Here is a 12,274-nt window from a genome sequence, read left to right on the forward strand (position 1 = left end):
TTACTTCAGACATATTGATGAGCTAGTCATAGTGTCATAGAACTCTACAACACAGAAGCAGGCCATTTGGCCCATCTAGTCCCTGCCAAAATATTAATCTGTCTAGTTCCATCAACCTGCATCCATATTATAGCCCTTCAGACCCCTCCAGTCCATGTAGCTATTCAAATTTCTCTTAAATTTTGGAATCTAACCTGCATCCACCACTTCTGGCAGGTTGGTTCACACTGTTATCACCCTCTGAAGAAGTACCTTCTCATGTTCCTATTAAACATTTCACCTTTCACCCTTAACCCATGATATCTAGATCTAGGCTCATCCAACCTCAGTGGCAAAAGCCTGCTTGTATTTGCTCTCTCTATACCCCTCAATTTTGTATACCTTGAACAAATGTTCTCTCATTCTCCTAAGCTGGATCTGTTTTTGTGATTAAATTGGTGTTTCAAAAGTTCAAAGTTCAGAGATAATTTGTCTAGAATACCAGAGCAGGGATGTGTTGCTGAGGCTTTATAAGGCACTGTTGAAGCCTTGCCTTGAGTATTGTGAACAGTTTTGGGCTCCTAATCTAAGAAAAGATGTGTTGGCATTGGAGAGGGTTCAGAGAAAGTTAATAATAATTCTGGGAATGAAAGGGTTATCATACAAGGGATATTTGATAGCTCTGGGTCTGTACTCACTGGAATTTGTAAGTATGAGGAGGGAATCTCGCTGAAACTTTTCAAATGTTGAAAGGCTTAGACAGAGTTGATGTGGAAAGGATGTTTCCCATGGTGGGGGCATCCAGAGATGCAGAGAAATTTCTTTAGCCAGAGGGTGTTGAATTTGTGGAATTTATTACCCTATTGTGGAATTTAATACCCCTAATGACACCAGGTCATTAGGGGTATTTAAGGCAGAGCTTGACAGGTTCTTGATTGGATATGGCATCAAAATTTACGGGGAGAAGGCTGGGGAGTGGGGCTGAAGAGGGGGGAGAAAGGACCAGCCACGATTGAATGACAGAACAGACTTAATGGGCCAAATAGCCTAATTCTGCTCCTATGTCTTATGGTTATCAAAGTACATATGCCACCATATGCAAACCTGAGACTCATTTCCTTACTGGGATACTCCGTAGATCCAAGAAACACAATAGAATCAATGAAAGGCTGAAGCTAACAGGATGGGCAAACATCCAATGTGCTGAAGATGATGAACTATGCAAATGCAAAAGAATAATAAATAAATTTTTAAAAAACCAGTAAATATTGAAAATCGTGAGATGAAGAGTCCTTGAAAACGAGTGCGTAGGTTGTGGGAACAGTTCAGTGATAGGGCCAGTGAAGTTATCCCCTCTGGTTCAAGAGCCTGATGGTTGCAGGGTAATAACTGTTTCTGAACCTGGTAGTGTGAGGCCTGAGGCTCCTACGCCACCTTCCTAGTGGCAGCAGTGAGAAGAGAGCATTGCCCAATGGTGGGGATCTTTGGGTGCTGCTTTCCTGTAATAATGTTATGTGTAGATGTATTTAATGATTTCACAGCCACTGACACTAAAAGCACTTTTATTATAAGTTCTTCTTCTAAGTGTTTAAATTTAGGATTTGAGTCAATTTCCAGCCGGGTAGTCTAGTCTGGTATTCGTTGGTTACTTGGCCTTTAGAAAAAAACAATGCTACTTAGGCAGTGATGGAGGGGACTGTGACTGATATTTTTTTTCCAAATAAAACAAGATGGTATATAAGTTCTACAAGAAGATTGGAAACTGAAATTGGTGAGGGTTGAGTCTGGTTTGAAGGGAGAAGTATTCACTTTTTCAGTGAACCTATTAATTTCAAGCCGAGATGCCTAGAATTTCCTGTCTCTGGCTCTGTCGGCCTGTCTGTCACATTTGTAATTGGAAAAATGAGGTTGCTGATGTAGTGGGATTTTAAAAGCTTTTTCAGCCGTTTCTCTGTTGAGGAAATTGCTGAGCAAACTTTACACTCAGTAGTCAAACATTGACTGGGTGAATTCTGAAGCATTTTATGTAAGTAATTCATTAAACAAAGGTGGAAGTCTCTCATGTATTTACCAGTGGGGTGGCAAAAGTGCAATTCAGCATAACTGAGCACAGCTCTCCCACCCACTATCCACCATCTACCCCTCCTCCAATCAAAAGGAAAAGCTCCTGTTCTGTGTTGGAAGGTAGTTAAACATGCGATTTGAGCAGTTGTTGGAGATGTGATGCAGACGTTTGAAAAATTGCTGAGTCTGCAGTCCCTTGGAGAAAAACACTTGTGTATGGAAGTGTCCAGGAAGGAATTTCATTCCTAACTCTTTCTCTTCCTGAAAGTTTGATCCAGTCACAAGGCCAACTTAATGGGAGGCCCTTGCACAGAATAACAAAGAGCAATCCGATATTAAAAGTGCAGATTCATTACGGGTTCTGTGATTATGAAATTCATGATTATTGCTGTGATTAAGACATTGGCAGAAACTCATTTGGAAGCAATTTAAACTGGGTAAGATTCTGAACATTGTTAACATGTTTTTCACTAGAGCTGACATTTTCCAGCTGTTTCTTTTTGTAAATCTGCTTGAATTTTCTTGAATGTTGGAGTCCAGCTTTATTTTAAACTACTTTTGCATTTAAATGTATGTTTGTCCATAACTGGTGATAAAATGTGTTGCATGCAGAAGTAATGAGCTAAGATTATGTAAAATAGGAAAATTTATTCTCATCCCAAGATGTGTTTACTTCCAGGTCTTGATCTGCATTAAAAGATTCAAAATTCCTAAAAATTGTTTTTTGGTTGGCTTGTGGCATTGTCCTTGGCATACTAACATATGATACCTGTAAAATTAATTTATTAGCATTACAAAATGTTATTTTACTATTCAACTTTAAGGTGTACAGGAACGCAAAATGATCTTTTCTTTGATAATTATTTTCATATGGTATACATTATAATTGTTTTACAAAACTTTTGTCCACTTTGGCAAGAGTATATCTTATGGGTAAGAATAGGATGTTGTTTAACTGTGAGTGTGCCTCCTTGCTGCCACTGTCACTTCTCTGCATTGGGGAAAGTCTTGTGGGGAAATCGGCTCCTCCACTGTAGATTCCAGTGTGATCCACTGTGAAGGCTTATTACTTGTTTTTGTTTGCGGCCGTCCTCTAGGGCTGTCTCACAATTGAGCAGAGTTGTTGTTGTTGTCAGAGGAAGAAAACTAGCACTCAATGTACACTGTTCTAATAGACATGGAGCAATACAGCAGTGAAATAGGCCCTTCAGCCCTTCTAGTCTATGCCAAACTGCCATTCTGCCTCGTGCCATCAACCCACACTTGAACCATAGCCCTCCCTATCCTTCCCATAAAACCATATAACCATATAACAATTACAGCACGGAAACAGGCCATCTTGGCCCTTCTAGTCTGTGCCGAACGCTTACTCTCACCTAGTCCCACCTACCTGCTCTCAGCCCATAACCCTCCATCCCTTTCCTGTCCATATACATATCCAATTTTACTTTAAATGACAAAATCGAACCTGCCTCTACCACTTCTACTGGAAGCTTGTTCCACACAGTTACCACTCTCTGAGTAAAGAAGTTCCCCCTCATGTTACCCCTAAACTTTTGTCCCTTAACTCTCAATTCATGTCCTCTTGTTTGAATCTCCCCTACTCTCAATGGAAAAAGCCTATCCTCGTCAACTCTATCTATCCCCTCATAATTTTAAATACCTTTATCAAGTCCCCCCTCAGCCTTCTACGTTCCAAAGAATAAAGACCTAACTTGTTCAGGCTTTCTCTATAACTTAGGTGCTGAAACCCAGGTAATATTCTAGTAAATCTCCTCTGTGCTCTTTCTATTTTGTTGACATCTTTCCAATAATTCGGTGACCTGAACTGTAATCAATACTCCAAATTTGGCCTCACCAGTGCCTTGTACAATTTTAACATTACGTCCCAACTCCTATACTCAATGCTCTGATTTATAAAGGCCAGCATATCAAAAGCTTTCTTCACCACCCTATCCACATGAGATTCCACCTTCAGGGAACTATGTACCATTATTCCTAGATCACTCTGTTCTACTGCATTCCTCAATGCCCTACCATTTACCATGTATTTCCTATTTTGATTATTCCTACCAAAATGTAGCACCTCACACTTATCAGCATTAAACTCCATCTGCCATCTTTCAGCCCACTCTTCTAACTGGCCTAAATCCCTCTGCAAGCTTTGAAAACCTACTTAATTATCCGCAACACCGCCTATCTTAGTATCATCTGCATACTTACTAATCCAATTTACTACCCCATCATCCAGATCATTAATGTATATGACAAACAACATTGGACCCAGAACAGATCCCTGAGGCACCCCGCTAGTCACCTGCCTCCAACCTGACAAACAGTTATCCACCACTACTCTCTGGCATCCCATCCCATGTACTTATGCAAATCTCTTAGGTATTGCAATTGAACCCACTTCCACCACTCCAGTGGTAAGGTAGACTTGCTGAAAATGTAGTATTAATATCGATTTTTGAACTGACTTGCAGGTCATACTTTATTGACAGTAACTACTGAGTGTGAATACAAACTGCCCGGCATTTGAGCTGCCCTGATTTGACATGTTTAACGATCCCTTACCGCCTTCTCACTAGGAGGGTTGATCCAAGATTGGATGTTCAGAAGTGGTAGCCAAAAGGTCTGGAGAGCCAGAGCCCTGTCCTGGAGTTGGAGGACTTTGTGTGGACAGGGGATTGTTTTATTGTTGTTGTGTTCTGCGTTGTTCTGATGAGCACTGTGGGTTTGCTAGGTTGGCACCAGAGCCTGATGTGACACTTGCAGGCTGCCCCCAATACATTCTTCAGTGGATTGGGAAATGCAAATGTCTCATTTCACTGTATATTTCAATGTGTATGTGATGAAATGAATATATCTGGAACCAAGCGCCGCAGCTGTTATCACTACATGGTCACTTTTCTCCCCCACATCTTGTTTTCCTGCTCATGCACCACTTTGCTCTGTCATCTCTTGTTGGCATCCTTGTCCAGTGCCAATCTGCCATGCAGTACAAATCTTAATCAGGAGAACATCTATCAGCCCCTCAACAGAACACTTGCTTCCAGGCCTCATTATGACTTGAAACATTGCTTCAGTTTAAATTAAAATGAAAACACAAAATGCTGGAAACATCTTGCTTCAACAGCTGTGGAAAGAGGTGTTTTGTTTTGGATGACATACACTTTGTTAGAAATGGGGAAGTAAGAAAACAGGGTAGTTTAAGTCGGTGAGGGATGGATAAGGCCAAAGAAATATCTCTGGTCAGGGGCAGAGTGGAAGACCATTTAATCAGTTAATGGGACAATATAAAATAAATGGATTTGGGCTGTAGGAAACACCTAAGGATCAGGCAGTGCTAGTGATGAGAGAGAGATGGGGTGGGGGGGGGGGGGAACTGATTCACAGCCTGTAATGGAAGTGGCCATTTCTTCTATATATACAGAAACAGCATGAAATTATTGAAAGGTATTGAATCTAGAAGTCTGCAATATGCCCTGACTAATAACGTTTACATTGGGCTTCATTATCACAGTACTGGAGACCACAGAGAAATTGGTCAGAGTTAGATGGACAACTGAGGTTATTGAAACTTCAGGGTCACTCTGTAGTCTGAATGCCCGAGAGCTGCCATTAACTCTCCATTTAATTTCCTCAATGCAGAGGACACACTATTAAGAATCACCTTTCTGCTTCTCCCAGAAGGCCCAGTGTAAATCTGAGGAACAGCAGGAGACCTTTTGTTTGAACAAGTTATAGCTCACCTCTAGTGAATTCAACAACTTCTGTCTTTACATAAGAAGCACTGGAGGAACTCAGCAGTACAGGCAGCATCTATGGAGAGGAATAAAGAGTCGTTGTTTCAAACCAGGACCCTTCATCAATCCTGAAATGTGGACTCTTCATTCCTCTCCATAGATGCTGCCTGACCTGAGATCCTCCAGCACCTTGTGTCTTACTCTGGGCTTCCAGCATCTGGGGAATCTCTTCTGTATGTGTTTTTCCTATTTACCGTTTATTTGAAATTCCTTATTGCAGGTGTATAGATACTCTGTGAATAAATGCATCCGTACAATAATAAATAACTTTTATTGTGAACTACCAGTAAGAATGAATGCACTTTTCACACTTGATAGCTTTGAAGCACAAGTATAATGAGCTGTTCCTGTTGTAGTTTTCTCATTTCTCATGATTCCAATGATGTAGTCCATGTAAGTATGAGAAAAACAGACCAACCTTTCAGTCAGGTTGAGGTGCAGCATTTCCAAGTAGAGCATTATGTCCACATGTGAGCTGGCTTTCTGTTTTTGTTACAATTTGTTGCTATTTTTTCTTTCACTTATTGCTGCCACAAACAACAAATTTCTCAAATACATCAGTGACCACTATATTAGGTACACAGTGTTCATGCAAATCAGCCAATCATGTGGCAGTATCGTAAGTATAAAAGCATGCAGACATGGCCAAGAGGTTCATTTGTAGTTCAGAGTAGACACTTGAATGGGGAAGAAATGCGAACTAGCTGACTTTGACTGGGGATGATTGTTGGTGCCAGACAGGGTGGTTTGAGTGTCTTATAAATTGCTGATCTCCTGAGATTTTTATGTACAAGTCTCTAGAGCTGATGGAAAATGGTGCAAAAAAAACGAAAACTCCAGTGAATGGTAGTTCTGTGGGTGGGTGAAAATGAGAGAAGTAAGAGAGAATGGTTCAAAATGACAGGAATGCATCAGTAACTCAAATAACCATGCATTCCAACAGTGGTGCACAGAAGTGCATCTCTGAACGCACAACACGTTGAACCTTGAAGTGGACAGGCCGCAGCAGCAGAAGACCATGAGCATGCTTTCGGTGGCCATTTTATTAGGTACAGGGGTACGTAATAAAGTGGCCAGGGAGTGCATATCATTGATAATAACCTGATTCTGAAATAAGGGTGGATTTAATTGAGATAATCTCAATTAAATGCAAGTTTAATTGTGAAAGAATAGTTATGATTCTCTGTTGATGTAGACATCATTTTTAAAAAAAAGCATATGTAAAATTAAAATGCTGGAATTAGACTCGTAACCAAATATGTGCTTACTGAATGATGGACAATGGGGAAAATAATGTCAAAATCCAATGTTAAACTCTTCTGTTTTGAATTTCCATCCTTTTCTGTCAATCTATACACATCTTCTAACCGCTTTTGCTATTTTGCTCAGGGTGCCGGTTGTGAAAATAAAGAGCTGGGTATCAGTGCCTCCAACATGCCAGCAGTCCAATACAACCTGGGATTTGAGGTTGAAGATGGGTGAGGGAATTCTTTACTATTTGTACACGGGACGTACTATTGTCTAACTCTGTTTCCTCCCTAAAGTATCTAGCCTGTCCTCAGCATGACAAATGATCACACTCCAGCTACTGACTACAGTAAATGTGTCGAAGTGAACATCAGACTAAAATGGAATCTTCAGCAGGATGTTGGTTTTAAGAACAATAATGTGGCATTACCTTGTCTTTCATTGAGTTGTGGGTTTCTACTTAATATTTTGTGCATAAATTGATCCATACACTGATGATCCGACTCTTCCACAGGTTTGCTCATTCATTTTGAAGGTTAGCTATGTTCACTTTGCAAAAAAAAAATGGCCGTATTTAGTTTCTCTGGGAGCTTTTCAAACAATTCCATAAGGGAAGTGTCTAATTTCAATTTATGAAAATATGTTGTGTAATGGGACTTGTAGGATTTCCCCAAGAGCCAGCATAGAACCACAAATTGGCTGCCTTTTATATTGCGAGACATTAGACTAACAGATTTTTTTTCATGAGAATGAAATGTCATTATATAGTACAGTTACAGCACTGGGGGAGAATATTTTGATCATCGTGCCCACACCACCTCCACCAGAGAATTTGGCCCAACTTTACCTCAATATTTTTGACATGTATTTATCCAAATCCCTCTTAAAGGCCTCAATAATATTTCCTGCCTAATATAACCTGCCTCAATAATATTTCCAAAAGGTATTGTACCAAACAGTATCACTGTGACTTAAAAATGCTGTAGAGCAGAAGGGAAGTGATACCTTGAAACAATGTTTTCCAATCCTGTTTTTAGCCCAACGCCTCCCTAAAGCACCTTCATACATCAATGCCCCTCTTAGGCACAATATACTTTCCAGTGCCCCCATAGTGTAAAAACATGTCTTCTATATGCTAACATGAGGAAATCTGCAGATGCTGGAAGTTCAAGAAACACACACAAAATGCTGGTAGAACACTGCAGGCCAGGCAGCATCTATAGGGAGAAGTGCTGTTGACGTTTTGGGCTGAGACCCTTCATCAGGAAAGATAGTAAGAGATTTGAAAGAAGGAGGGGGAAATGCGAAATGATAGAAGACCAGAGGGGGTGGGGTGAAGCTGAGAGCTGGAAAGGTGATTGGCTACAGAGCTGGAGAAGGGAAAGGATCATGGGACAGGAGGCCAGCTTTTTCAATGTGATCCTTGATTTGATGGTTTTTAGCAAGAGTTGAAATATCTGGTTCAAGTTGTGACAGTAAAAGCCTTAAATCCCCACATGTAACAATGTCCAAGCGGTTTCTGTTTTTTGAGAATGTGGTTCACTGCACTGAAGCCTCTTTCAATGAGGTAGGAGGATGGAAATGCAATGAAGAGCAGTTTGGCTCTTCTTCAAAGACCAGGAAACTTCATATGACAGTGCAGCCACGTACCACAAAAGCTGACATTTTTGAAAAGCATTTTTTGCTTCATCATTCTGAATTTCAATAATCTCTTCTTGCAACCTCTCTTCCTGTTCTTGCACCATGCAAAGAAATTTGTTAATTACCCATTCCAGACTTTCAAGGTCATTGAAATTCTTGAATCGATTTTGAAAATCCTTCTTTAGTGACTGCTGGTGTAAGCAGAACTCATGCAAATCACTGTCTGTGACAGGATGCCATACATTCCATGCAGGGATACTGAGAACATTTTTCTCCCAATGTTTTGCTAAGATATTTCCAATTTTCTGATAAGTGGACACTGTACCTTTTTGCTTGGATTACATTGAAATTCTCATTCTGCAGTTTCATATTTAGGAAGTTCATTTAGTCATACAGATCAGCTAGGTATGCCACATCTTCACGTAGAATTTCAGTCTTGTTTCCCAAGCTGTAGTTGACTTTCAGCAAGAATTCAACCACAGTGTCAAAAAGATCAAAGAAATGTTTTAAGCAGCCGCCTTTGACAAACAATGCTCTTCAGTGTGAAGAAGTAAGAGTTCAAACTCTTCATTGTTATCTTGGCATATCTGGCAAAATATTCTGCAGTTTAATGGATGAGCTTTAACTGTGTTGATAGCAGATGTTACAGGAGTCATGCTTGTAAAAGTCTCTATCTCAAGTTTTTGGCTGTGAGATGTTGATGATGAATTGCAAACAGACCTGGAATTTCTGTTTTCATACTTGCCACAAAGCCAGCATGTCATATATGGTGCTCCACAAGAAAACAGTTCCTAATTGGAATAATATACATTTTGTGTTTGCCGTAGATTGATTCTCTGCTGATGTCTGTTTTTAACTTTTTACTGAAGAGTATCTCTTCATAAACATTTGTGTGTCTGTCATTAGCAATGCTTTGTTGTCTCACACAGTCGACTCAACCAGTTGTATCCCATTTTTTTCGGTAGCGCTTTGCATAGTCGATGCTCAATGTCTTCAGTCATTTTGTCAATATGACGAGCTACAGTTATTACTCAGAGGAATTGATTTTCAAATTCTGGTATCCATTTTGAGAACAGTGGTAAACACTTCTGATACAGCAGGCATTATTTAACCATTTGTATGAGATTTTTTCACACTTTGCTATCATTTTGGAAATGTTATAAAAAACAATGAGACCACTATCAAGGTCATTTTTTGGCTTTCTTGGCAAATGACTCGAGTCTGAAACACTTTTCTAATGATTCTTTCATCTTCTGGCACTGAGTAATATCATAAGTAGCCTTTCCAGGGTATCTTTTACGGAAGTGTTCCTGCAATTGTGATGGTTTCTTGGCTTCATTAGACAGTACAGTATTACAAATAAGGCAGATGGGAATGGAATAAGACCATACTCTAGGTATGTAACATTGTAGTGATGCAATTACTATACCTCATTTCTGAACAGGATTAGAATTGGGCATCACTGCCTTCAGGCTCATAGAGATTGTGTTGTACATATTTATCCATCAGCAATGGGGCTAAATTAAAATTGAAAAATTAACACAAATTGGAAATGCCTATTGGATGTTGACGTCCTTTATACTATTCCAGTAACTTGATTGACCAATCACAAGGTCTCATAATCCCCAAAGATGGTTCTTGACCACACATGAAACAGAGGTCGCTTTGAACGCCTTGAGGAATCCTGTGGGTCAGCAGGTTCACTGATTGGCTCTGTTTCACTGTTTGGTTCTGGCCAGCATTGTATGGTTGTGCAGCCTATTTTCCATAGATCTTACCAATTACCAATTGACTTACAAATAGTTAAATTGCATGAACTTGGTCTGTGCCACAAGTCAAGAGGAACAGTTGGGCACCCTAGTTGCTAATTTATGCATCCCCAATTACGTCTGGTCGGTAAAGTCGGGTGAGATAGCGGAGTTCCAACACATTGTGACGATGAGTGAAGTGCTTGGAGTGCTGTGGTTCTTTAACAGCATATAGGAGGGAGATTGAAAATCTGGCTGAGTGGTGCCACGATAACAACCTCTCATCCAATGTCAACAAGATCAAGGAGCTGATTATTAATTTCAGGAGGAAGAAATCAAAGTTCCATGAGCCAGTCCTCATCAGGGAATCAGAGGTGGAGAGAGTCGATAACTTTAAGTTCTTTGTTATCATTTCAGAGGATCTCTCCTGGGTCCAGCACATGAATGCCCTTGTGAAGAAAACACGGCAGTGTCTCTACTTTCTTAGAAGTTTGTGGAAATTCAGCATGTCATCTAAAGCATTGACTAAATTCTATAGATGTGTGGTGGGGAGTTTATTGACTGACCACGTCAAGGTGTGGTAGGGGAACACCAAAGCCTTTGAATGGAAAATCCTACAAAATGTACTGGACATCACCCAGTTCATCAGAGATAAAGCCCTCTCCCTAGTGCACATATTTGCATGGAATGCTGTTGCAGGAAAGCAGTATCTATCATCAAGGACCCTTGTCATCCAGGCCATGCACTCTTCTCGCTGTTGCCATTAGGACTGAGATAAAGGAGCCTCAGGGCCCATACCACTAGGTTCAGGTACAGTTATTACTAATGAACCCTCAGGCTTTTGAACCAGTGGAGATAACTTCACTCATCCCATCACTGAACAGACAGACAGACATACTTTATTGATCCCAAGGGAAATTGGGTTTCATTACAGCCGCACCAACCAAGAACAGTGTAGAAATATAGCAATATAAAACCATAAATAATTAAATAATAAGTAAATTATTCCAAGTGGAAATAAGTCCAGGACCAGCCTATTGGCTCAGGGTGTCTGACACTCCGAGGGAGGACATATAGCCAGAGACTCATTCCACCGAGATGTAACACTGAGCGTCATAGGAAGTCATTCCTACCTGTGGCCATCAAACTTTACAACTCCTCCCTCGGAGTGTCAGACACCCTGAGCCAATAGGCTGGTCCTGGACTTATTTCCACTTGGAATAATTTACTTATTATTTAATTATTTATGGTTTTATATTGCTATATTTCTACACTGTTCTTAGTTGGTGCGACTGTAATGAAACCCAATTTCCCTCGGGATCAATAAAGTACGTCTGTCTGTCTGTAAAGTTTGATGGCCACAGGCAGGAATGACTTCCTATGATGCTCAGTGTTGCATCTCGGTGGAATGAGTCTTTGGCTGAATGTACACCTGTGCCTAACCAGTACATTATGGAGTGGATGGGAGTCATTGTCCAAGATGGCATGCAACTTGGACAGCATCCTCTTTTCAGACACCACCGTCAGAAAGTCCAGTTCCACCCCCACAACATCACTGGCCTTACGAATGGGTTTGTTGATTCTGTTGGTGTCTGCTACCCCCAGCCTGCTGCCCCAGCACACAACAGCAAACATGACAGCACTGGCCACCAGACTTGTAGAACATCCTCAGCATCGTCTGGCAGGTGTTAAAGGACCTCAATCTCCTCAGGAAATAGAGATGGCTCTGACCCTTCTTGTAGACAGCCTCAGTGTTCTTTGACCAGTCCAGTTTATTGTCCATTC

General features: G+C 40.6%; 1 protein-coding gene across 2 annotated transcripts in view; it reads left to right on the forward strand.

Annotated features, from left to right (window-relative positions):
• The first annotated feature begins 2,064 nt into the window (after positions 1–2,064).
• tpte (transmembrane phosphatase with tensin homology) overlaps positions 2,065–12,274 on the forward strand; it is an 87,441-nt gene continuing 77,231 nt past the window's right edge. The window contains exons 1-2 of one of the 2 annotated variants that reach the window (XM_059964014.1): positions 2,065–2,480; positions 7,242–7,330. In XM_059964014.1, coding sequence (XP_059819997.1) covers positions 7,287–7,330 — 44 coding nt within the window. In that variant the 5' untranslated portion in view covers positions 2,065–2,480; positions 7,242–7,286. The remainder of the gene's footprint in view (positions 2,481–7,241; positions 7,331–12,274) is intronic. The other variant, XM_059964015.1, reaches the window with a different exon arrangement.

This window comes from Hypanus sabinus, chromosome 3, assembly GCF_030144855.1.
Source record: "Hypanus sabinus isolate sHypSab1 chromosome 3, sHypSab1.hap1, whole genome shotgun sequence".
Taxonomy (NCBI): domain Eukaryota; kingdom Metazoa; phylum Chordata; class Chondrichthyes; order Myliobatiformes; family Dasyatidae; genus Hypanus; species Hypanus sabinus.